This window comes from Megalobrama amblycephala, linkage group LG17 (genome assembly GCF_018812025.1).
Source record: "Megalobrama amblycephala isolate DHTTF-2021 linkage group LG17, ASM1881202v1, whole genome shotgun sequence".
In the NCBI taxonomy this organism is placed as follows: domain Eukaryota; kingdom Metazoa; phylum Chordata; class Actinopteri; order Cypriniformes; family Xenocyprididae; genus Megalobrama; species Megalobrama amblycephala.
In genome coordinates, this window is record NC_063060.1 from 3,686,033 (window position 1) to 3,712,762 (window position 26,730).

The window sequence follows — 26,730 nt, forward strand, 5'->3', positions numbered from 1 at the left end:
TTTTGGTTTCGTCTCACTCCACTCACAACCACTGCTGTTTCTGTAAAATCACACTGGTTTGTCATGGATTACGACACTCACCATCCTCTCACGCATGCAGGAGCTTTGATGTTCTGTTCAATTTGTGACTCTTTGTAACATGAAAACAAGGGCTGTATGTGTGTTAATCATGCCATCAGTTAATGTGTATTTGCATTTAATTTGTTGTGTGTCTATATGGTTGTCTAAGCTTCAGTTTATGTGCTGCTGCTCAGCGTGAACTGTACAGGCTAACCAAAACTGCTGAAAGAAAGTGTATTTAGCAGCTCGCGATATGCAACATTTCGCATTTTTTGCCTTCAAGTCTTCCTGGGAAGTTCCCTATAATTTTGACTTCAGAAGTCTTATGTACAATAGTTTTTTATTAATTGTGACTGGAACAAATGGACGCAGGTAATTTTCTCACTTTTTCCATTTACTTACAAAGAGAGAAAAAAAATGTTTTTAGCACTATTGTAACAAATTAAGAACAAAGGATGTGCATTAGTTATGCAACTTGAGCTTTCAGCTACCAGTAAGTGTAATTTAGCACTTTCCCTCTAAAATCAGCACAGAATTTAAAAAAAGGCCCATTTGGGGCTTAGTATGTCCAATATGATTTTTTATCTGACTCACCCTCAAAATTCAGGGCTCAAAAACAAAGTGTTTATCAGTAGTAATTATGAATGTTGTTGCCGTTCCCATGCGCTCATGCATTAATGCAGTGACTTGAAGGCAGCATATGCTTATTTTATATCTTTGATATTTATGTATGTGAATCTTCACTCTTACATTTAAAGGGGTCATGACATGGATTTTTTATTATTTTAATATGTTCCTTGAGGTTCACTTATAATGTTAATAAAGTTTTTTGCACAAAAAACCCCCAAAAACAAATATATATGCCTTCATTTTGACCTTCTGTCTGAAATAATAATCCATTTTTATGAGGCGTCTCGTCAGTAAACGGCCACTGTTAGGATCAAACGTCATTTGCATAGAAAACAGCATCAATACCCACTTGCTATTGGGTCACCATGATTTTGCCAAGTAAGACATCTTTGTTGATCCTGGAACAACATTCCAATCAACCAATCAGATTTGAGGGACAAGTTTACCATTTATGTCAAGTTTAGGCTTGCAACCAGGGTTAGGTGCTACTATATCAATGTTATTCACCTATCTTTCCCCTCTGATTTTAGGGAGAAGTTATGGGTAGGATTAGGTTTAGGGTTAGGAATAGGATTAAGACTACATTTTCAGACTGGAATGTTGTTCTAGGATCAACAAAATATGTTGATCCAGGAACATGTCTTACTTGGCAAAATCACGGTGACCCTTGCTATTGCATGTGAGTGTTTTAAAGGTCCCGTTCTTCGTGATCCCATGTTTCAAACTTTAGTTAGTGTGTAATGTTGTTGTTAGAGTATAAATAAAATCTGTAAAATGTTAAAGCTCAAAGTTCAATGCCAAGCGAGATATTTTATTTAACAGAAGTCGCCTACATCGAACGGCCAGTTTGGACTACATCCCTCTACTTCCTTCTTTAATGACGTCACTAAAACAGTTTTTTGACTAACCTCCGCCCACAGGAATACACAAGAGTTGCGTTTGTAGAGTGTGTTCGTCGCCATGTCGTCGAAACGCTGTTATTTTCATCCCGCAGTCCAATCACCGGGTCTGATTCCGGCTCAAATTGATAGGGTAAAATTAAAGACATGTTTACAATAACACTGAGCGCGTGCATCTCCACATTATGGTAAGAGGCGTGACCTTTCCGGGCACGGTGAGCTAAGCTGCTGTCGAATCACAACACAGGAACCGCTGGCACAATCAGAACTCGTTACGTATTTCTGAAGGAGGGACTTCATTGTACAAGGAAGTCATCAGCCCGTTTTTATGACAGTGGAAACAGCGGTATACAGATAAGTAAATTATGTGAAAAATACTGTGTTTTTTTACACGCGAAACATGAACACATGTTATATTGCACACTATAAACACAATCAAAGCTTCAAAAAACCACGAAAAACGGGACCTTTAAAAACTTTATCCCTATAAAACCATTATTTACAGACTATCACACTATGGGCCCTATCACACACCCGGCGCAATGCGATGCCAGGCGCGACACAAGTGTCTTTTGCTAGTTTCAGCCAGACGCAGTTATCATTTTCACATCCTGCGTCACATGGTTTAAATAACAAATGCACTCGCGCCCATCTGTTCTCTCATGGGCGTGCTGGTCTAAAAAACGAGATGTGTTCAGGTGCATTGTTGGCATGTTGCTATTTTGAGGTAACTGACCAACAAAAACCTGCTCTAAAGTCAATGCGTAATTAACTGACTCGTCAGGTTGAGAGTGTCTATACGCCGCCATGTAAATAGCATGAAATAGGAATGGGAGATGACACTCTGATTGGTTTATTGCATGTTACGCCCAAAACACACCCATGACTCATTAAGAGACTAGGTACAACCCTTTTGGATCATTTTTTTCTGTCATTAAACTAGTAAAAGTGGATTTGGACACTCACTAAGTGCACCTGCACCTGCTTCAGACCATGCGCTTAGATTGTTTAAATTGGGCCCATTATGAAATCGTTTACTTACAATTTGTGATTCAGCTGCTGTCAGATCCAATACAGTCGGCTGCGTCATCTTTCAACAAAAGTTTCTTTGCAAACTCTCCATTACACTGTGCCTCGTTTACAAAACGAAATGCTCCGAACAAACATAAAATTCTCCGATGCGATCCGAGACGTTTGTACAGAGATGCAATTGGGCTGTTTAAACTGGACGCGCCAAAGTGAACGTTCTTTCACTCTTCCTTTTGTCCAGATGTCGACAGAAACAGAATGCACATCTGTATACTGTATCAGTGTAGACAGCGTCACTGATTATAATGGGTTCTATTTGCTTTTAAAACAGCGCTTACATCCCGAGTAGGCAAGTGTCAGCCATTAAGCGACTGAACGGCAGTGGGCGGGGCCTATGGTGTGATGATGTAAAACTATTTGTCGATGTCTAGCTTTAGAGGCAGGCATATGCAAATGTAATCGCCTGTGTGACATCACAGATCCCGCAAAATCAAACTGAGCTGACTTTGGAGCTTGATTAATAAATCCTTTGTTTATAATGAGGAGGATGTTTTAAGCTATGACACTTGCAGGATGTTTTAATGGTAAAAGATCAAGGCATGTCATGACCCCTTTAAGACATTTATTAGAACTTACAAACAGCAGCACACAAAGCACAGATTAAATATTTCTTCACCGTCGAAATGAATCTGAATTAATTATGCGCCTCTAAATTAATTCTCTTGTATTTGACACCAGAGATCTGGAGAGTTTATTATAAAACAGTTGCAGTAAGAATATTGTCCAAATATATTTTCATTCATTGCTACTATAAACATAAAAGCTTATTTCATATTTTCCTCCTTAACTAGCCATGAAACAGTAACAGTTAGAATCTAGAAAGAGAAGATACTGAAATAATCAGCTCACCTCTGCCTTGATGCATGTCACCGATGCATGAAACTGATGGTGTCTCTCTTGCAAGTGCTGGGATTTTGAAACTGGTGTTCTGTGTTCTGCTGGGGTCCAGTTTCGTGAGCCGGCTCTACCCGAGATGGGAACGCCTACCAGAGAGATACAACTACGCCTGGACCATGACAGGAGGATGAGAGCTGGACAAGAGGAGAGAGACAGCTTCACTTCATCCATCACTCAGGTTCATGCGGTTCACTTTGAGAAAGAGGATCAGAGCTACAAGTGATCAATTCAAAGGATCCTCACATATAAAACAGTAGTTTGTTATGGAGAGATAGACAATATACCAAGAGCACAAAAGTAATATACCAAAAGCAAATGAATTGACTTGAAAATTTAGACAAAATATTTAAAAATCTGAAGATTTATACTAAAAGGCGTTTACTTGCTATAAAAGGATACACTAAAAATAAGTCAGACAACAGAAGACATGTAGTATATTGTGTGCAACATAGTTTTCACATCATGTTGATAATTTAGAGGCCAAATGTGTGTATCAAATACGATACAGTAGAATTTATAGGGCTTAGGTGGTTAAACTAGTTATTGGAACATTCTGGTCATCTTTCCCACATAAACCAGCTTGCAATCAGCTACCATACTTCAAAACTGCAAAATAAAAAGTAGATTTAGTTGTTTTTTCTAGGAGGATTCACTTTTCTACTTGCCTTAAAACACCCACATGATCTCATTACTCTCTATACAAGCATGCATTCATCTTATGTCAAATTAATAATGATATTTACTATCTTGTCCTATCTTGAAGGAGGAGGAGAGGAGGCGTGCAGAGGCACGACGAGGCCTCGAGCTGCAGGGACTTCAATCTCATGAACCAACATGGCCGCAGGAAAGAGTCCTGCTGCAACAGGAAGTGAGGTTGTTCCGCCACAATATGGTGATTGTCTACATGAAGCTGCGCTGGATCCTTATGCACTGGAGGCTCGGCCGCAGGACAGACGGCGTGGATGAGGGCGCACATGCTGAGGTGAGGGGTTGATCCAGAATAACTGCTCTAGTTGACCCTGAATTGACTGAGCTCAGATATAACTAACTGTCTGATACGCAAAAGATGCATGATGGGAAGTTTGCATTTGTGATGAGTTTCTGTAGATTTGTGTTGCTTCTTTTTTTAAATGTTTGTCTCATTTGTGGCAGTAGGTCATCTGACAAACCATAATAGGTCAGTAGTGGAACAGTGTGAATTAGTGTGAGCACATGCTGTATGATTTTTCATTTCACAGTCCATCTGTCATATCTACAACAGCTGCGGTGATTTGCTGTAAACAAATGTTAGTTTTCTGAAGTACTATGAAATTTAACAGTGAAGCTCAGAAATATTTCCAGTGCAGAAATATTAGACTGAAAAAATATTTTTACGGCATGTCAATATATCATTGTTCCTGTGGCTCAAACGCTAGAGCATGGCACCTTTACTGACATGAAACCTCATAAGTGACTGATATGTAACGCTCTGCATCACATCACAAACAGTTGTTTAATTTTATGTTTAAAAAGTTGCTTTAAAAATATATACAGTTTGGGCAATGCATGAACTAGTAATATGTATACCATAATTACTGTGCATTATGATTAATCCAGTACTAATCACTGGTTTAAAAAAAAAAAAAAAGAAAGAAAAAATAGTCACTTATGTGATGGATAAATGACTAAATGTAAACATAAAAAAATCACCTTTATACATTTAATATAACATTGATATTTTATAGACTTTAGTTGTTTTTTTATAGACTTAGTGGGTGAATCTCATAAAAACTGTCAAGAAATGTCATTTGTCAGCTCAGGATTTACCATAAAATAAAATAAAATAAAATAAAATAAAATAAAATAAAATAAAATAAAATAAAATAAAATAAAATAAAATAAAATAAAATAAAATAAAATAAAATAAAATAAAATAAAATAAAATAAAATAAAATAAAATAAAAATTATATTTTATTTAGTTTTATTTAGTTTTGATTCAACATGTAACTGTAAACATTTTCTGTGCTTTCACTCTTACTTGTTTCTTCAGTACGATCGATTGGAGAACATTCCAGAACTGGGCATTATGATCGACCAGGGTGATGGAGAGATGGGAAGGGAAGACAAAGTGTGTACCCAAATCTCAGGAAGTGACCTCACAGACCCCGGCCCCCTCCTGCTGTCTCCAGAGAGATTCCAGCCCCAGAAACAGGTCAAACACCACAGCAACATATCTGTCAAATATGTGAAAAATTATTACAAGAAGTGATTCATCTTAAAGGGATAGGTCACCCAAAAATGAAAATTCTGTCATCATTTACTCACCCTCACTCCAAACCTGTATGCATTTCTTTCTTTTGTTGAACACAAAAGAAGATATTTTGAAGAATGTCAGTAACCAAACAGTTAATGGACCCTATTGACCTCCATAATATGAAAAAAAAAAAACTATGAAAGTCATGGGGCTCATCAACTGTCTGGTTACTGACATTCTTTAAAATATCTTCTTTTGTGTTCAGCTGATAATAATAATAATGCTATAATAAACACCGTGTTTTGACGTGGTGGTTGTTGGTAATCATATTCTTGTTTTTGTTTATTGAACAACCTATAGAAATGTGTGTACTTACCTTTAAAGGGTTAGTTCACCCAAAAATGAAAATTCTGTCATTTATTACTCACCCTCATGTTGTTCCACACCCGTAAGACCTTCATTAATCTTCAGAACACAAATTAAGATATTTTAGATGAAATCCGATGGCTCAGTGAGGCCTTCATAGGGAGCAATGATATTTCCTCTCTCAAGATCCATAAAGGTACTAAAAACATATTTAAATCAGTTCATGTGAGTACAGTGGTTCAATATTAATATTATAAAGCGACAAGAATATTTTTGGTGCGCCAAAAAAACCAAAATAACGACTTATTTAGTGATGGCCGATTTCAAAACACTGCTTCAGGAAGATTCGGAGCATAATGAATCAGCGTGTCGAATAAGCTGTTCGGAGCGCCAAAGTCACATGATTTCAGTAGTTTGGCGGTTTGACACGCGATCTGAATCATGATTCGCTGATTCATTGTGCTCCGATGCTTCACGAAGCAGTGTTTTGAAATTGGTCATCACTAAATAAGTCGTTATTTTTTTTGTTTTTTGCACCAAAAATATTCTCTTAGCTTTATAATATTAATATGGAAACAATGTACTCACATGAACTGATTTAAATATGTTTTTAGTACGTTAATGGATCTTGAGAGAGGAAATGTCATTGCTGGCTATGGAGGCCTCACTGAGCCATCGGATTTCATCAAAAATATCTTAATTTGTGTTCCGAAGATTAACGAAGGTCTTATGGGTGTGGAACGGCATGAGGGTGAGTAATAAATGACAGAATTTTAATTTTTGGGTGAACTAACCCTTTAAAATCTCTCTTCCCTGTCTTCTGGAGTAAACATTAAAGCAGTGTTAATGTTTCAGTAGCAGGGCTTTGTTGGCTCTATATAAAGTTCTCTCAGCTCTAGTCTATTATTTAACCTCTCTAAGTGCAGGAGTTTGTAAACCACTACAGTTTTACAAATCATTAAAGCGGTCTCATCGTCTTGTTTAGACGTGACTTTTTCCCTTTAAATTATTTTGCTTATGTATTTCTCAGCGTGCATATGGTTTCATTGAATTTCCATTTAATAAGACATTTCTGCTGAACACGCACTCTTAACGCAAATGCAGCCCGCTCCATTGATGCTGTGTGTTTTGCTGTGCTGACCAAGCTTACATATAAACTACTGAGTAAGGATATGTTCCTTAGTAAAAGACCAGTTTATTGAACTGTCACTCATATGAAATCACCAATAATGTGTGTCATTTCTGCACCACTGGCATGACTAAATATAAATATACTAAATTGACTAAATATATTCAGGAGCTGAATATAAAATTATTTCAATCAACAGTGAATCTGAAACTTTTTTGAAGATAGTTTTGTTTTGCACCACAGAAACTGCACACTTCATACTGGAGAGATTTGATATTAATGTCTCAGCACTTTTAAATGTATTTCTTTGCTCACAGATCTCATTCACACTCAGTTTAAATAAGATGCCTTTGAGCTGACATGAGTGTGAATAAATAATGACAGAACTGTTCGTTTAATTAAAGCTGCTGAGGAGAGGTGCTGACTAAGAGAGACTCTGTTATTGTATCATGATTAACTCTCTCCCACATCTACTTAATTAATAATACAAACACACAACTACTGAGTTCCTTATTGGAAATGAATTTTACTGCCCTTCACATGCTGAAAAGTAAAATCTTTGTTAAATCTCACTTATTTTTCCTAGAAAGCAATTTAAAGAGGTCATATTATGATGCTACTAGAACAGGTTTTCCTGCTTGAATGTTCAAAAAACACATTATTTTTCAGATATTTTACATTGCTGCAGCTCCTCTCTTCCAAATCTGTCAGTAACGCTCTGTTTAGTTCCTGCCTCTATGAAGCCCCTCCTTCTGAAAAGCTCAGTGTGCTCTAATTGGTCAGCTGGAGCAGTGTGTTGTGATTGGTCAAGCGCTTTGAGCATGTTCTGAAAATGCCCAGCCCCTTATCATAACCGCCAGTTTCAACACACTACTAACTAACTCAACCAGGCCCCACCCCTTTATTTTGCATATACCTTTTAAATTATTTAAATGAGGAATATCGTGATGTGTTCGTTCCTGGAAGAAAACTCAAGACTACAATGGAGGCGTTTCAGGGAGATCAGAAACAGTGACACTGATGTAGAGAATAACTCCCACTGTCTCTGTCTACAGGCAGGTGACAGTCTTCGTGTGCTACACGCCCTGCGCTCTCTACTGGAGGAGTTCAGGGCGGAGCTACGTGAGGAGGCGCAGCGGCGCTGGCAGCTGCAGCAGACACTAGCCAATGAGAGAGCGGCGTGGGAGATTCAGCGGGCTGAAATGAGGAGTCATGTCACCAAGGTGCAGAAGTAAAACTTACATCACAGCAGAATCACCTGTGAACGACCGTACAGCATTTTTTACATTTTTTTAAAGAAATTTGTAAAATATGTCATGGTTTCCACAAAAATATGAAGCGCCACAACTGTTTTCAACATCTATAATAATCAGGAATGTTTCTTAAGGAGCAAATCAGCATATTAGAATGATTTCTGAAGGATCATGTGACACTGAAGACTGGAGTAATGATGCTGAAAATTCAGCTTTGATTACAGGAATAAATTACATTTTAACATACATTTAAAAAAACAACCTAAGAGACTTCTTTCAAAAACAAAGAAATCTTACCAATCCCAAATTTTTGAACGGTTCTATAAATAGCGTTTTTCAGCCATTAATCAGTTTTATCAAAGTCCAAAATGACTTTCTGAAAGGTTGAATGGTCTTGTCATAAAACTGACATATTTTATATCTCAGCAAGACATAAATCTAGTTAAGCAGCGAATGCTTTAGACGTTAAGCATCTGCAGTGCCGTGTATTGCTTTCGGCTTACAGTGACTTGCTTACAGTGGCTGTTTTGGTGTCGGTGAGTTAGGGAGCGTCTTTAAATAGCCAGCTATATTTATGCAGTGGTGCACTTCGTCCATCAAACACACTCATGGTCTATTAAAAGGAAGCAGATGTCAGAGAAGCCCTGCTCATTTAGACAGCGAATAGATTGAGGAACATCTGGCTTGACGTGAGAAGGGTGTATTTGGACTTTACTGCACTACATGTCCCACATGTTATAGGCAATCTGGCAGACTTAAAAATGACTCTACTTAGCTAAATAACTAAATATATAGTCAGTGCATGATTGTGTTTGTATGGCTGTTCAGAATCGAACGCTTGCATGCTGCTTAACCCATACTGTGCAGTATGCACTGTGTACTGTATACTTTTTGTTAAAAAACAGCATTTAAAACAGTATGAAAACATGATATTATTATGATAATAATAATAAATATAGCTGCGAGCAGCCAAGCACAACAAAAGCAAACAAGGAAGCTAGCAGCAGACCATCAATGTCATAATGGACTTTGATAGCAACTCAGACAAATGATAGCAACTGCATGTAAATGCTGAAGTCAATCAGACCAACAGTACTGCAGTTAGAGTCAGAGGCGCAGTCCCACCACTTTTTTTGTGTGTCCTCAGAGTGTGCCCACACATTTAATTTTGGAGTAATAGACATTTATATGTATGAACACTTAAAAAATTACCAGCACCTGACTTTGATTGCATTTTTTGCCACTTACTATCAAAACTTTGATATTTGGCCATTAACGTTTATTCAACAATCTATGTTTCCAATTTTCCTATGTTGGTTTCATCACAATCAGACAAACAGTTTCTACGATATTTGCAAATGTTGTTTAAATGCTAAATCACAACATTGCACTCACCATAAGGCGAAACCTAGCATGTTTGGTATCATTAGACTCAGCAAGATGACTCCCGTGAAAATAAGTTCATGCGTTCGTCAAATACAGCATTTTACTACAAAATTCAAAATGGGCGATGCCCGAAATGGCCGATATGTAAAAATTGGATATCATTTGACCTGAATCTAATAAGACCACTTTTGTGATTTTTGGAAAAAATGTTCAAAAGTTATGAGCAAAAAGAGCATTTTTGTATCTCCAGACCAGTAGGTGGCACTACACCGAAACACAGCATTTAACCTTAGGTCATGCTTGTGATGACATGGACCAAGTTTGGTCTGAATGTGATAAAGCGTTGAGGAGATAGAACCTTATGTCTATTTTCGCAAGCGCTATGTAAAATTCATTCACACGTTTTTCAAAAATGGTTTGACAAATCAACTTGAATTCCACAACTTTTTGTCGGCATGGTCTGAAGATGATCCGGTTCAGTTTTTGTGAAAATCGGAGCAACGGCCTAGGAGGAATTCAGAAAAAGTAGGTTTTTTGGATAATTCAAAATTTTCATGATGAAAAACAATGCCATTGTATAATCAGATTGCCACAAGTAAAGACATTTGATGCAATATATTAGTGCAGTCAAATCGTCTTGAGCCAAGGAATTTAAGGAAAAAAGAATTATATTTCTAACCTTTATGGTTCAAAAGTTATTAGCATAAACATGAGTGAAATTTGGACAGGTGGTGGAGCTAGTGACATTGATTTAGAGACTCCAAAATCGGTGTGGTTAACGTTGGGACTGACCTCTATCATTGTGCCAAATTTCATAACTTTCCCGCAAGCGGTTCTATGGGCATTTGTTGTCAAATTATGTCAATATGTTGCATGTTTAATTCAACAAGTGGTATCCTATTATCATATTGGAAATAAATCTGGTTATTTTGTATTTTAGTCCATTGTTTGCATCAAAATGTCTTAACTTGTGGCATTCTGATTAAATAATGAGTCAAGAAGTAGATGTTACAAAACACGGCTGTAATTACGATTCATTTGTCACACTGTTAATGGAAGGTCAAGTCTAGTGCATTGTGGGATACAATGTTCCACACAGTGGCTTCTGGATGTATACTCCACATTTTGGTAGCGTATCATTCTGTGCATACAGTTTGTATACTGTGCATGTTCTGCAAAGCTAGTATGAGTAGTATTCTATTCCAAACATACCCTATTCAGGCATTTATGCTGTTCTTTGTCTCTGCTGTACATGCAGCTGCAGGATGTCAGAGGTGAGTCAGCAGGCGCAGATGAAGGTGCAGTTGCTGCAGATGTGGTTCAACAAGAACGGGAGGAGCAGCGCCGTCTACTGGCAGACAGTCACAGCACAGCACTGGAGCTGCGCTGGAAACTGCAGCATGGAGAAAAGCGCTGGACCCGGGAGCGGAATGAACTACTGGAGCGGTTCGAGAAAGAGAGGCAGGAATGGGACCGCAGCTTACGGGACATGCACCACAAGATGGAAAAGGTAATTCCTACTTATTTCACTTATACATTTCCATACCTTGAAACAGAGCCAATATCTCATCTCCTCCATCCCAGATACAGAAAGACATTCTACAGTCAGCAGAAGGAGGTGCAGCGCATGTCTTCTCCCCTCAGGAGAGCCCCTGTAAGGCTCCTAGATCTCCGCGTTCACCCTGCACAGCTGCACACATGCGCTCTCACTCCGACTCAGAGGCCACACTGGAGGAGAAGGGGGCGGTGGGCAGATCCAGACCCTGTGAGGGACACAGGCCCCCAGAGAGCCTGTTTCTGGATGCCCTCTCCCTTGACCCCTTGAGCGAGGCTGAGGTGCCCCCTCCATCACGTCTGGACAGCGAAAAGAGGTTCCCCCACCTGAATGAAGTAAGAGACAGAGGAAGACATCAGTTCACACTGCACGATGAGGCTCATTTCATATCATGCATTTTTCTTTTTTTCTTAAAGGGGTCCTTGATTATGATTTCACTTTTTTAACTTTAGTTAGTGTGTAATGTTGCTGTCTGAGCATCTGCAAAGTTACGACGCTCAAAGTTCAATGCAAAGGGAGATATTTTCATTTACAGAACTCGCTTTTTAAGGACTACAACAAACAGCTGGTAGGTACTACAACAAGCTTCTTCCCGGGTTGGTGACATCACAAATCCCAAAATTTACATAAACTCCACCCCCGAGAACACGCAACAAAGGGGGTGAGGCCATGTTGGGCTGCTTTAGAGAAGAGGAAGAGTTGTTGTAGTAGAGTGTTGCTGTCATGCCGTCATTTTACGCCGGACTGCTTCACAAACGAGGGTCAATTCAACACTGGATTTGCACAAAAGATTAACATGACGGCACATGCTAGTGGATGAGTTGAATCAACTCCACAGCAACTACATCAATTTATCCACTAACCATTCAGAAACGTCCAGTTTCATTCTAAAAGTTGTAACTTCTTCCTGAGTCTCTCCATCAGTGTCGACTCCGGTTTGAACAATGTAAGGCTGAACACCGTTACTGACAATCCTCATTTTGGCTGTGTGAGATTCTCCAGCTTTGTTGTTATTGAGTGACAGAAGCATGAGCTGTTAAAACTCCGCCCTCTTCTGGAAAGGGGGCCGGGAGCAGCAGCTCATTTGCATTTAAAGGGACACACACAAAACAATGTGTTTTTGCTCACACCCAAGTGGGGCAAATTTGACAAGCTATAATAAATGATCTGTGGGGTATTTTGAGCTGAAACTTCACAGACACATTCTGGGGACACCAGAGACTTATATTACATCTTGTAAAAAGAGGCATAATAGGCCCCCTTTAAGCATTCATATTCTTGGCTCATCTCGCCTATATATAGCATTCATCATCAATAATGTGAATACTGAATTTGGTCTTTTAATATCACTGAAAATGGGCATAATAGGTCCCCTTTAAGTTCAACTTATGACAGTCAAGATGTCTTGCAAAAAAAAAAAAACTTTTTTTTTTTTGTCCACTTTCTGACCCTTATAATTAAACAGGTTGTTTTTTTCTGCTGTAAAAGAGTTCTATATGTAAATTACCTCTGTTGTGATTGGCTAATATCTTTGCATGTGAAATGAGTAAGAATTATTACATTGTAACAGCGTCACAAAACAAACTGTGCTGCACAATGTCTAGATAACGATTTGGGGCTTTTAGACCACTCCAGCGTACTGTTTCAGTAGGAAATACATCAACATTAGAAAGAAAACTTTGAGTTCTGAAAGTTTGAGTTTCATTTTTTTTTTTTATTCAAAAGATCAATTAAAAATCAAATCAAAAAGACTTATTTTCCTGATAAGACCCCCTTGCTAATTTCATTAAAGATGATATACCCTGGAAGCATTTATTAGAGTTTTTCCCCACTATTTCATTAGGAAGCTATGTTAATGTTTTAACTGTGTTGTTGTTTCAGGCACTGAATGAGATTTCTGAGATTGTGGATCCTGCCATTTACCCTGAGGAAGAGAAGAGCAGCGGCAGCCTACTCAGGTATGGTCCCTGTTTACAAGTATGTGTGCCTCTAAATGACTAAAATGTTTTGCTCTTCTCTAGGGAAGATAGAAATTCACAGAAGAATAGCAAAGTTTGACAAACCTTGAAAACAGCTTCATAAATGAATTAAATAATCTTATATTTCTGAAAGTTTTATTTTATCATGATCTTCTAGCCTCTAGATATGGCTTGAGTCCCTTCCACTTAGTAACAGCCTCACACCTTTAATCAACAAGACAAATTATTTGAGGTGTCATTCTTCTCCATAGTACAAATAGTTAGATGCCAAAGTTTACTAGTCTAAAGGTGATGATACACGGGGCAACTTTTTGAGCAATGTTGCCGGGCAATGTTGCCGAGCAACGTTGCTTGGGCACTTTCCCACTGAGAATGAGCAACAAATATATATCTGGATACGTTAGATCGGTCGTGAGCAATTTTTTGAGATCCTCCATTCAGAATGTTAGCAGCCGATCACGTGACCGGTTCGGAGATTTCAGAAAAATTAAAACAAGATGGCGGGCCCTCAGCGACAGTGGAGCGGAGAAAAGGAGTGTGAACTTTTATCTTTTTACGCTAGCAAGTTGTCATGCGTCAACCCAAAACATGGAATTTACCTCATATATTGGTTAAAATACCAACAACTGTCCGAAGTAATGTGTGTATGCTGTAATGAAGCCATTGAATGATTTCAGTTAAATACTAAAAAGACAGGGTCTGTTTAACGGCTGTAGTAGCGTAGGCTGTAGGGCGTTTGACACATGAATAGCTATTGATGCGATCGACGCGGGTTCGAATCTGCCTTTTGCGGAACTCGCTCTTCTCCCTTTTCCTGTCACAAATCAAATCGGAAAGGCATTTATTTTTAATAAAAATGAAGAAAATATTTGAAAAGTTGAAATAAAGTGCCTAACAAGTGTTTATAATAAAGTATTTATTGAGTTGGCAATAGATTTGCTCCTCTCTGATTAGTTGCTGTCAACTGTCTGTTGCCCTAATTAGTTGCCCTGTGTCTCATCAGGTTGCCCGTTGACAGCAACATTGCCCAGCAACATTGCTCAAAAAGTTGCCCCGTGTATCATCACCTTTAGGGTTAGGAGTGAGTTAGGGGTTTGGTCAAATCCCAAAGTATGAATAGTAAAAGTAGTGCTGGCCTCAGAAAATACTGCTATTTTGCTTTTTTAGGCATTGAAAGTGAAAGTGACATGTGAAGGCCATACTCAGAATTTGTCCTCTGCATTTAACCCATCCAAGTTAATGCACACACATTAGGAGTAGTGAGTAGTCATTTCCTGTCAGTATTGGGAATCGAACCCGCAACCTTCAGGTTACCAGTCTGTGTGTGTGTGTGTGTGTGTGTGTGTTTGTGTATATGAGGCCTTTATTTGCTGGGTTTGTTATCTGTTGGTGAACTCCTCTGAGTCCAGTTATTGATCCAATGTCCATTTATCATTGTCCTTTTCAAAGGTCTCCTCAACATTGTTTCGTTTACTGCAAATAAGCTTCAGTGTCTTTTCCTGACTGTCCCACTTTGAACCTGTACCGATCAATCGATCTCGCTTTGCCCTTGTTTGAGTGTAGGTGAGCAACTATGTTTAGACTGTGCTGTTGTTGCTGATTCGGCAACCTCTCAGGAGAATTACAAATGGAAAGGAACAGTTTAATCTTAGTAGGCTGAATATTAAACTTCCCATCAACAAAGAAAAATAACTTCATTTGTTCATTGATTTAATAAAGATACTTATCCTTTGGTGTTGACACATTAAACCAGGCATGCTGTCTACCTAGAGAGTGTTTTAAAGTATCATCAACATGCTTCTTATAAGTGGTACTACGGATCACAAAACCCATGGTTCAGATTATATCTATCTGGTGTTCCCGGCTGTGTGCACTGATAACAGAGCACGAGTATTGCATTGATGGTGAAACTTAGCAATGAATCTGCAAAACACATGCGTGCCAAATCGTTGGGCCTGGTCCGTACAGATCATGGATCAGTTATGATCCGTTTAACCCCTACTCCTTTTGGAGTCATTCTTTTGTTCTGTCCCATGTTTCCAGGATCCAGTGTTCTCCAGGCTCTATGTTCCCCAGTTTCTAGGGTCCCCATGTTCCCCAGATTTACATGCCAAATAATGAACATATTATAAAGTGTCCTATGTTCCCAAGGATAGGGTAAGGGGAACATAGGGTTAACCATGCAAACATAGATATTTACCCCTCCTAATGCAAAAATAATTCCAAAAGTTAGGCAGTGACATTGCACTGTTTCATAACATACTTTGTTTGAACATTGCATCTATCCTTTGCGGAAAGGGCAATCCCATAATGCATTGAATTAAACTGAGTGACAAATAATCCAAGATGCTGGACAAGTCAAGAGTAGTGTCAGGTATAATGTTTAACAACAGCAATGTAACTTTTCAACCCTTTTTGCCTCCACAGGGCGAAGTCAGTTTGCTCCATGAGCGACTTCCAGCGTTTAATGGACAGCTCCCCCTTCTTACCAGATAAGGGCAAACCTGGCGAGCATGGGCGGGACGATGTGACTCCTCCCCTTTCACCGGATGACCTCAAATACATTGAGGAGTTTAATAGTAAGGGTTGGGATCTGCCCACCAGTTCCCTGGCAACTTGTCCCATTCCTGGCCCAGTAATCCCCTCTCCGGTGATGGAGGCCTGGGCAGAGAGGACAGAATCCCGAAGGGCCGAGTCTACTTCAGAAGCATTCCAGCCAGCCTCCTGGTTCCTGACCACCAGCGCTACCTTGACCACCAACACCATGAGTAGCCCCGAGTACTGCCAAAAGCTCCCGCTCAGGGCGACCCAAGGTGGAGACCCGTTTGGGGTGCATGTTCTCCACAGTCCCACTCGAGGGGAGCGGTCAGCTCCAGGCACCTCCGAGCAGGAGTACATGTTCTCCAAAGTGACTAACGTAAAGGCAGGGGAGGTAGTAGGAGGTGCAGAGGAGGTGTTTGGAGGAAGGTGGCCGTGTGAGCTTAGGAGTCATTTGGAGGCAGGACTTAGGCCTGGAGAACATCCATCAATTTGCGCTGCAGTCGGGTTTACTTCGTCATTAGAGCTGGAGCTGTCTCGCAATCTGAGTGACGACATGAAGGAAAAGGCGTTTTCTGCCCGGAATGCTATCCGATCGTCTGCATCTGGATCCAGCCCTCCAGAAAGGCAGCTACGGGACATGGCGTGCCAGACGAATGGTTTAACCACGCGGGGGACGCAGACCACCCAGACCATTAGCGTGGGACTGCAAACGGAGGCTCTTCGCACCATCACAAGCAGCCCTCACCGCTGTCTAACACCCAAAGGAGGCTCCACACCCATCTCATCCCCTTCTAGGAGCCTGAGGAAGATGCAGTACTCTCCAGTCGTACAGGCCAAGTTTGAACGCCCGTGCTGTTCTCCGAAATACGGCTCTCCCAAGCTCCAACGGAAACCCTCTAATGCTGGCAAAGCAGAACAACCTGTCGGCCAGGCCCGTGCTCCCACACCAACAACCACTGCCCAGCAGCCAAAAGGCAACAACGAATCCGCTTGGGCTCGTTCCACGACAACTAGAGACAGTCCCGTTCACACCACCATCAACGACGGCCTCTCCAGCCTCTTCAACATCATCGACCACACGCCCGTCGGTTACGACGCCATGCAGAAGTTCAACAAGTCCCCTAGCCGCTCTCGCCCCACTGAAGCAGGGCCAACAGACCCCAAATCTCCTGGTGTTTGTGCTGCACAGGGGCCTTTAAGGAACTCTCGGGGCCGGTCCCCAAGCCCTGTGCAGCTCATTGTAGAGACGCAGGGTGAGAAAACTCCAGAGGGGATTAGCATCAGACAGGACCTGTCCGCTCCTCCGGGCTACACATTAGCGGAGAACGCTGCACGAATCTTGAATAAGAAACTACTGGAGCAGAGCTTCAGAGAGGAGAGGAGGCTTTCTGCTTCATCTGCAGCTGCTCCGAACAGAACCGGAGACACTGAGAAACCTGGATGTCTTGAGGTAACTGAGAGCTTTATTTCATTACCTAGACTATAGGAAGAATTTATTGCTTTGAGATTGCTCTTCTAAAGCTCAGGAGACATAAAGTCAACATGAAATTAAAATTGACCTTATTTATTTCTTAAGCAACATTTCTGGGGCCTGATGTATAAACATTGCGTACGCACAAAATAGGCATTGAAATGTGCATGCACAATTTTCCATGCACATATCAGGATTTATAAAAAAATAAACAGCGTAAATATGTGTGCACCGTACTGGAGTGAGCGAAGTAATGAAGTAAACAATATGATTTTAAAGGGGTGGTTGATTATGATTTTACTTTTTTAACTTTAGTTAGTGTGTAATGTTGCTGTTTGAGCATAAACAACATCTGCAAAGTTATGACGCTCAAAGTTCAAAGCAGAGGGAGATATTTTCTTTTACAGAAATCGCTTTTTAAGGACAACAACATACGGCTAGTAGGGACTACAACAGGCTTCTTCCCGGGTTGGTGACATCACTAATTGTAAAATGTACACAAACCCTGCCCCCTGAGAACATGCAACAAAGGGGGTGAGGCCATGTTGGGCTGCTTTAGAGAGGAGGAAGAGTTGTTGTAGTAGAGTGTTGTTGTCATGCTGTCATTTTATGCCGGACTGCTTCACAAATGAGGGTCAACTCAATGCTAAAGATGAACATGATGGCACATGCTAGTCGATGAGTTGAATCAACTCCACAGCAACTACATAAATTTATCCACTAACCATTCAGAAACGTCCAGTTTCATTCTCAAAGTTGTAACTTCTTCCTGAGTCTCTCCATCAGTGTCAACTCCGGTTTGAACAATGTAAGGCTGAACACCGTTACTGACAATCCTCATTTTGGCTGCGTGAGATTCTCCAGCTTTGTTGTTGTTGAGCAACCGAAGCGTGAGCTGTTAAAGCTCCGCCCTCTCCTGGAAAGGGGGCGGGAGCAGCAGCTCATTTGCATTTAAAAGGACACACACAAAAACAGTGTGTTTTTACTCACACCCAAATAGGGGCAAATTTGACAAGCTATAATAAATGATCTGTGGGGTATTTTGAGCTGAAACTTCACAGACACATTCTGAGGACACCAGAATTCCATTTCCACATTTAGATTAAACATGCCACTCTCATTAATGGAGTTAAGCACTGAAAGTAGGCTACATGAAATCATTACCCAGAAGTTACATTTTTTATATGAATTTAAATAGAAATATTTGCAATGGATGTGCTGCTTTTGAACACTTTTCCTGCTGTTTTAATATTTTAACTGCAGCGAGGATTGCTTGGAGCATGATAATTCTGCTTTAAATTGAATTCTTAATAGCAGAACTCATGTTTTGAGAAGATATTTTTATGTGAATAATGATAAATGGCGCGTGCTTGACTCCATCTAAGCAGATGGCTTAGCAGCATAGACGGTATAATGACAGACACCGAAGGACTCACTTGTTGAACGAATGGTCCATTGGCGTTGTGACGAAACAAATGTCTTGCATCGTTAACCATGGCGTCGTGTGGAATGAACTATTCATATGGAAATGATATGCAGATGACGTTATGCATAGTAAAACTAGCCATGGTAAGCTCCATATATTGTTATTTCGGGGAGGAGACGGGGTGGAGATGCATGTACGCACAATCTTCGTTGACTGGGTTTTATAAAGGGATTTTTTTGCGCATGTTCTGGCGTATGCATGGTTTTATAAATATGAAAACTTTTGTGCGTACGCAAAATCCACACTTTTAGGATGAAATCTACGGAAAGTTTTATACATGAGGCACCTGGTCTTATTGTCTTTTTCATCAAAATTTAGATTTTTTTGATGATTGCTGACTTTTGATTTCAGACATTAGCAAATCTGAGCACAGTTTGAGATGTTGTTGAGATCTCTTCTGAAAATCTAAAGGAGACACGTGAGATTACTGGAGTCTTTTTCTCAGGAAAAACATCTCAGATGCAGGAGACCTTAGAAAATGTCTCCATTTAGTCTAACCTCATTGCTGTCTAGTGAGAAATCTAATTTGTAATTTTGTTCTTTCCTGCGGGTACATAGACATTCATTTAGCCTCCTTTTTTTAGCATGGATTGTATATTACCATAGAAATTTGACTGCTTGTTAAAGGTTTTGGTCTTTGGACAATGCAGTTTCAAGACACAAAATTATGTTATATAAAAGTATCAAGAAGTCTCATTCCCAACTTTCAAATGCTGCCTGATTGCAGGTCTTATACATCTGAGCTGCATGCTTTAGCGCGCTGCTTTGTTGCAATGCTAACAGTAGCATAGTCACATGCTGCTTATAGTTTTTTATTTTGCAGTGAAACTACCTTACATAACTACTTCTGATGCAGGATGTTCTAATTCACCATAATAAAGTTGTATCCAGTGTTTGATGCCTGCCAACCTCTATCCATTTAGAAGATTAATCCCTCACATGAAAGCATGAGAAATGTCAACAGACAGATCAGCATTTACTGTAGGAGCAGCGTCATTGCACAAACCCATGATGCCCTGTTAATGGCCAAAGACACATTCACAAAGATTTTAACATCATTAAGGGCAGATGGTTGTTTGTGAGCAGTGTATGCATCTGGGATTTGTGTTTGGATGTTACTAGGCATTAATACATACAGTACAACAGAAGAAAGGGATGAATTCACTAAACACTTTAGCACATGGTATTTCAAGTTGGCACTTAATATTTTGCCTTGAGAAAAGAGGTGTTTTTGTACCTTTTATCTCTATTCAATTTGAGAGGTGATTGCCTTATGATATGCACCGATCAAGCATAACATTATGACCACCTTCCTAATATTGTTAAAGTAAACGTGATTCATCAGACCAGGCCACCTTCTTCCATTGTTCTGATGCTCACGTGCCCACTGTTGACGCTTTTGGCGGTGGACAGGGGTCAGCATGTCATATGGGTGCAGCTATGCAGCTCCATACGCAACAAACTGCGATGCACTGTGTATTCTGACACCTTTCTATCAGAACCAGCATTAACTTCTTGAGCAATTTGAGCTTGTCCCCACGTGCATCGATGAGCCTTGGCCGCCCATGACCCTGTCACCACTGTTCCTTCCTTGGAGCACTTTTGATAGATACTGACCACTGCAGACTGGGAACACCCCACAAGAGCTGCAGTTTTGGAGATGCTCTGACCCAGTCGTCTAGAAATCACAATTTGGTCCTCGTCAAACTCGCTCAAATCCTTACGCTTGCCCATTTTTCCTGCTTCTAACACATCAACTTTGAGGACAAAATGTTGCTGCCTAATATATCCACCCACTAGCAGGTGCCGTGATGAAGAGATAATCAGTGTTATTCACTTCACTTGTCAGTGCTCATAATGTCATGCCTGATCGGTGTATTATATTATATTATATTATATTATATTATATTATATTATATTATATTATATTATATTATATTATATTATATTATATTATATTATATTGCACTGCTGTGATGTTAACTGTGCAAAATTTAAAGGCAAAATACAATTTGATTAGATTATATTTATTATATTATATTTTGGGGAGAAATATGTCCTGGACGTGTTTTGAGATTCACCGAGATTCTGCTATATTGTCTCATAATGTTTATATTATAAAGGACAGCGAGGCTGCTTTTACAGGTTACGCCTTGGATGCGTGCGACCCGCCGGACTTGCCAGATGACCGACGTAGTGCTAACCTGAGTCTGATGTGCTTGTGTTATTTTGACAAGTGTGTTGACTCCTGTTTTTCTGGGTTGTCTCCAGAACCATACTGTCTTACTAACTGCACCCTGGGGACTGTAACGCAGCTTGCGCTCGCCGTGCAGTAAGTTCCACCGATCCTACTTGACCTTTGACCTCACAGTGACCTCACTAGTGTTTCGTCTCACTGATTTTGATGGATTTCTCTCACCGCATGCCACACAGTTTCTAGACACTGTATCACCGCTATAGGCATTATGGGAAATAATATTGTGCGTGCTTCGTTGTGGTCACACTTTCTTTGTCCTCATGTAGGTGTGAGCATGCCCATCGTCTGGTATTAATTGACGTCACTAATAACCAGTCATCCAAAAAGCTATCAGAGTTTTTATTGGACTGAAATTATCATGCATATGGGGTGGAATGTCATATGCCAAAACACAAGAAACTTTGGCTGATACACAGTGGCTCAAAAATATATAAATGTCAAAGAAAATGTGATTTATTTGAATGAAAATAACACAAGAAAACTACGTGAAAAATCTCCCAAATAGATGTTCTGAAAGAAAAAATAGTGTTTAAAATGAAGACAAAAAGTGTTTGCACACTTTTTAAAGTGACATAAGTGTCCAAATGCTTTTGGAGTCACTGTATATCAAACTCAGAAGTGGCTTTTTGGATGGCGTTACCATTTTGACTATTAATATATAATCACTTTTTAAAATTTTTCTTAGGTCCTTTGGCTGCTAGGTGTTTGTGTGTTTGTATTTTTATTATTTGTGTCCATTTCAAAGGGTCTTAACCTCACCTGTCCTACTGATGGAGACTACAGCGTAACGTCCTGTGCTTCCTGTAACGTTTCCGGTCTGGTGTTAGCAGGACGTGAGCATGCTAGCAGTGTTAGTGGTGTGTTAGAGAGCCGGTTTGGGTTCATTGGCTGCTGTTTGTGCCTTTGCTACAGCGTTTAACACCTGCTGCTAATGCTGGGTCTCATTTCTTCACATCTAACAACAACTTTATGCTTGGTTGAATGTTTTAATTTTGTTTTTTAATATTTTTATTTCATTTTTATAGCCTTAGGAGTTGCTTTTGTCTTTTTTTAATATTTCAATTTAATTATTTTTTATTTCCATTTTAGTTTTAGTCATTTTAATATTTGAATGTAATTTAAACAAGTTTTCATCTAATATTTATATTTAATTTAATTTCAGCTTTATTTTTAGTTAACGTAAATAATTTGAGATAAAAACAGCTGGTTTGTGTTGGTTATGGTGTCACTGGAGTATATAAACACCTCTGTTGAACTGCGGGACTCTGTTCAAATTCACTTTATATCAGCTTCAAAGTCTCGCCCAAAACCTGAAAGCAGACTCAAGTAGTTGTAGTAAATCCCTCTTTTTGAATTATTCAAACCACAGAAAATATCCACCTCTCACGTTGAAATCTCATTCATTTTTAATTTTTGTTTTATCCCTCAGAGATTTGTTTAGAATAAATCAAGCTGAAACTACGTATTTCCTCAAAAGCAGAAGTTCAGTCCAAAACAAGCTGAATATTCTTCATTTTTTTAATATTTTGAATTCTTTTATTTGTACATTTTCAGTTTTCATTTTAATTTAGTTGTGCTTTTTTATTAGTTTTAGTTTTTTATTATTTCTATTTAGCTTAAATTTTATTTCAGTTTTAGTAATACTTCAACTTATCTTAACAGTTACAGTTTTTCATGTAATAATTATATTTTATTTTACTTCAGCTTTATTTTAAATAACAAAAAAAAATATTTGTATAGTTCTAGTTTTTTTGCATTTCTCTTTAGCTTTATTTATAGCATTGTTTATATTTTAAATTAGCTTTTTCAGTATTTCAGTATTATTTCAAATTTGAATTTTATGTGCTTTTGTCGTTTTTTTTTATTTATTATTTTGTCATTTTATTTTTTAATTATTTCTATGTAGCTTGAATTAATTTTTATTTTAGTAATTCTAATACTTCAACTTCAATTTATTTTATTTCAGTCAGTTTCCAAGTCAACATTTCTGTATTCAATTAAGTTTTCTAAGTTAATGAACACTGTAACTTACGGAAGAGGATTAGGGCCAAGCAATAATAAAAAAATAAAACCATCTTGAGATTAAAGTTATTAAATTTCGAGAAAAAAGTCAAGATAAAATGTTGAGAATAAACTCATTAAATTATGAGAATAAAGTCATTAAGTTACAAGGAAAAATTTAACGAATAATTTAATTTCGTAATTTAACGAATTTGTTCTCGTAATTTAATGACTTTTTTCTCGAAATTTAACGAGTTTTTTCTCGAAATTTAACAACTTTAATCTCAAGATGGTTTTATTTTTTTATTATTGCTTGGCCCTAATCCTCTTCCGTAGTAACTACTAGAAAACTATCTAATGGTTTTTATTTTACTTCAGCTTTATTTTAAAAAGCGAAAACAAATTTTAATAGTTTTACTTTTTTATATTTCTATATAGCTTTATTCAAAGTATTTTTAAATTAGCTTTTATTTTTAGATTTTCTGTTTTCATTTGAATTTAGTTGTGTGCTTTTGTCATTTTTATTAGTTTTAGTTTTTTTTGTATTTCTAGTTAGTATTTCAACTAAGCTTTATTTATAGTATTTTTTTAAATATTTTAAATTATCTTTTATTTTTAGATTCTCAGTTTTCATTTTAATTGAGTTATGTGCTTTTGTCATTTTTATTAGTTTTAGTTTTTTTTATTTTTGCTATTTAGCTTTCATTTATTTTTATTTCAATTTTAGTTTTTGGTAATCCTAGTAATTCAACTTAATTATTTATTTCAGTTAGTTGCCAAGTCAACATGTTTTTTTTTTTTTGTTTGTTTTTTCATCTAATATTTATATTTTATTTTATTAAAGCTTTATTTTAATGAACAGTGTTTTATTTTATTTTATTGAAGTTTTAGTTAACAATAACACCAGTGTTGCAGATCTACCACCAACTAACTTGTCTAAAAAAAAAAAACAGTGTTCCTGCAGAGTTTGAAAGCCCATATGTTTTCTTCTTTGACTGTAGGACTTGCCACGTTCGCCAGTGGCTCCACCTCTGGACTCCTGCTTCCTGCGTCCGGCTCGTCCTGCCAACCGCCGACCTCCGTCCCGCTGGGCCGCCCACTCGCCATCATCCTCACCCAACTACAAGGAGCGCACAGAGAGGTTCCGCTTCCCCTCGCCCGTCAGACCGGTTCACACCATCCCGGAGATAGAGGAGCCCGGTCAGGAGCTTTCCCCGCACCCTTAACCAGCCTAAACTACATCCTTTTGCACTTTCTTTTAACCAACCTGTTTACCACAACCCCTTTTAGTTGTCACGTGTGAATATGAATTGAATAGACCCACAGAGTTTAGAAGGCATTCTCGTTTCACTTCTGAAATGCCCCAAAAAAAAAGCAAAATCCCTGTTTTATGCTTTCACTTTCCTTTACCATCCCCGTTTCCAGCCTGAACACACGTACGCACACCGCCGGAGCGACGGAACCATCGAGAACCTTTCTAAGAACCACTGAACTGCCACTAGAGGGCAGAGTTCTGTGAGCACCAGCTGAACTGAACCATTCGGAAAACCTTCTAGAACTTCCGCTTTGGAATTATCACGGACCTGGAATGTACTGACGCAAAACACCGCAAAGTGTTCCATAAGAGGTGCCTACACACACGTGACCTCGCTACGGTCCTGTACTCGTGTGTGTGTCAATGTACATGTATGCAATACATATGACTTTATATGTGTTGGTCGTAAAACATTGAACTTCTTTTCAGATGTTCTGAAAATATAACTGGATAGTAATAATATTTGTCAGAACAGCATAAAAGTTTACATGTATTTACGTTCTGTTTTTTTTTTTTTTGGTTCTCTATTTCGGAGGGTTAAATATCATTTGTTAATTTATGTTCTGTGTATATAGTTTACAAAACTATTTTCTTATTTTCCTCGTACATCCCATTTTGTTGGAAACCTTTGATGCTTGAATTTAAAAAGACTCAGTTGTATTTGTAAAGAGAATTAGATCAAATCTAAAGGAGAAAATCACACACTCTAGTTCGACAGGGACGAATGATATACATGATGTCAATCATAACAATGTATTTTAAAACCCAATGTAAAACTGAATGTTCAGCTCTGTACACGATGGCAGGAGAGTTTATTGACACTGATTATACTTGTGCACATTTTCCCAAGTCACTATGGAAGCTTGTTTCCACCATGAAATGAAAAATAAAAAATGTAATTGCGACTTTTTATCTCACAATTCTCATTTGTTTCTCCGAATTGTGAGATATAAAGTTATAAAGTCAGAATTACAAGTTATAAAGTCAGAATTGCGAGATAAAGTCAGAATTGCGAGATATAAAGTCAGAATTGTGAGTTATAAAGTCAGAATTACGAGATATAAAGTCAGAATTATGAGTTATAAAGTCAGAATTACAAGTTGTAAAGTCAGAATTACAAGTTGTAAAGTCAGAATTGCGAGATAAAGTCAGAATTGTGAGTTATAAAGTCAGAATTACGAGATATAAAGTCAGAATTACAAGTTATAAAGTCAGAATTGCGAGATAAAGTCAGAATTGCGAGATATAAAGTCAGAATTGTGAGTTATAAAGTCAGAATTACGAGATATAAAGTCAGAATTACAAGTTATAAAGTCAGAATTACAAGTTGTAAAGTCAGAATTGCGAGATAAAGTCAGAATTGTGAGATATAAAGTTATAAAGTCAGAATTACAAGTTATAAAGTCAGAATTGCGAGATAAAGTCAGAATTGCGAGTTGTAAAGTCAGAATTACAAGTTATAAAGCCAGAATTGCGAGTTATAAAGTCAGAATTGCGAGTTGTAAAGTCAGAATTACAAGTTATAAAGTCAGAATTACGAGATATAAAGTCAGAATTACAAGTTATAAAGTCAGAATTGCGAGATATAAAGTCAGAATTACGAGATATAAACACAATTGTGAGTTACAAAGTCAGAATTGCAAGATATCAAGTCAGAATTACAAGTTATAAAGTCAGAATTGCGAATTATAGTCAGAATTGCATGATATAAAGTCAGAATTGTGTGATATAAAGTCAGAATTGTAAGTTATAAAGTTAGAATTGCATGATATAAAGTCAGAATTACGAGTTATAAAGTCAGAATTGTGAGTTATAGTCAGAATTACAGGTTATAAAGTCAGACTTGCGAGTTTTAAAGTCAGACTTGTGAGATATAAACTCAATTCTGACTTTTTCTCAGAATTCGTTATAACTCGCAATTGTGAGAAAAAAGTCAGAATTGTAAGATATAATGTCAGAATTGCGTGATAAAAACTTGCATTTGCGAGAAGAAAACGTCAGAATTGTGAGATAAAAATTCGCAATTAACTTTTTTTTTTATTTAGTAGCGGAAAACAGTTTCTATACAAAACCCTAAAGGAATATCCACGGGATTTTAGTTGGAAATTCTGTCATAACTAAAACCAATCATAAAGGACAGTTAAAGTCAATCGCATTATTTATTATAGGAGTTTTAATTATT

At 38.3% G+C, this 26,730-nt stretch overlaps 1 protein-coding gene across 2 annotated transcripts in view; it reads left to right on the forward strand.

Annotated features, from left to right (window-relative positions):
- The window catches only part of LOC125250424 (microtubule cross-linking factor 1), a 69,298-nt gene extending 44,052 nt beyond the window's left edge, over window positions 1-25,246 (forward strand). The window contains exons 7-16 of one of the 2 annotated variants that reach the window (XM_048162991.1): window positions 3,583-3,753; window positions 4,339-4,557; window positions 5,606-5,767; window positions 8,360-8,527; window positions 11,202-11,453; window positions 11,528-11,833; window positions 13,380-13,456; window positions 15,905-17,468; window positions 21,247-21,307; window positions 24,235-24,370. In XM_048162991.1, the coding sequence (XP_048018948.1) occupies window positions 3,583-3,753; window positions 4,339-4,557; window positions 5,606-5,767; window positions 8,360-8,527; window positions 11,202-11,453; window positions 11,528-11,833; window positions 13,380-13,456; window positions 15,905-17,468; window positions 21,247-21,285 (2,958 nt within the window). In that variant the 3' untranslated portion in view covers window positions 21,286-21,307; window positions 24,235-24,370. Of the gene's footprint in view, window positions 1-3,582; window positions 3,754-4,338; window positions 4,558-5,605; window positions 5,768-8,359; window positions 8,528-11,201; window positions 11,454-11,527; window positions 11,834-13,379; window positions 13,457-15,904; window positions 17,469-21,246; window positions 21,308-24,234 lie in introns of both variants that reach the window. The other variant, XM_048162990.1, reaches the window with a different exon arrangement.
- Window positions 25,247-26,730: the final 1,484 nt, after the last annotated feature.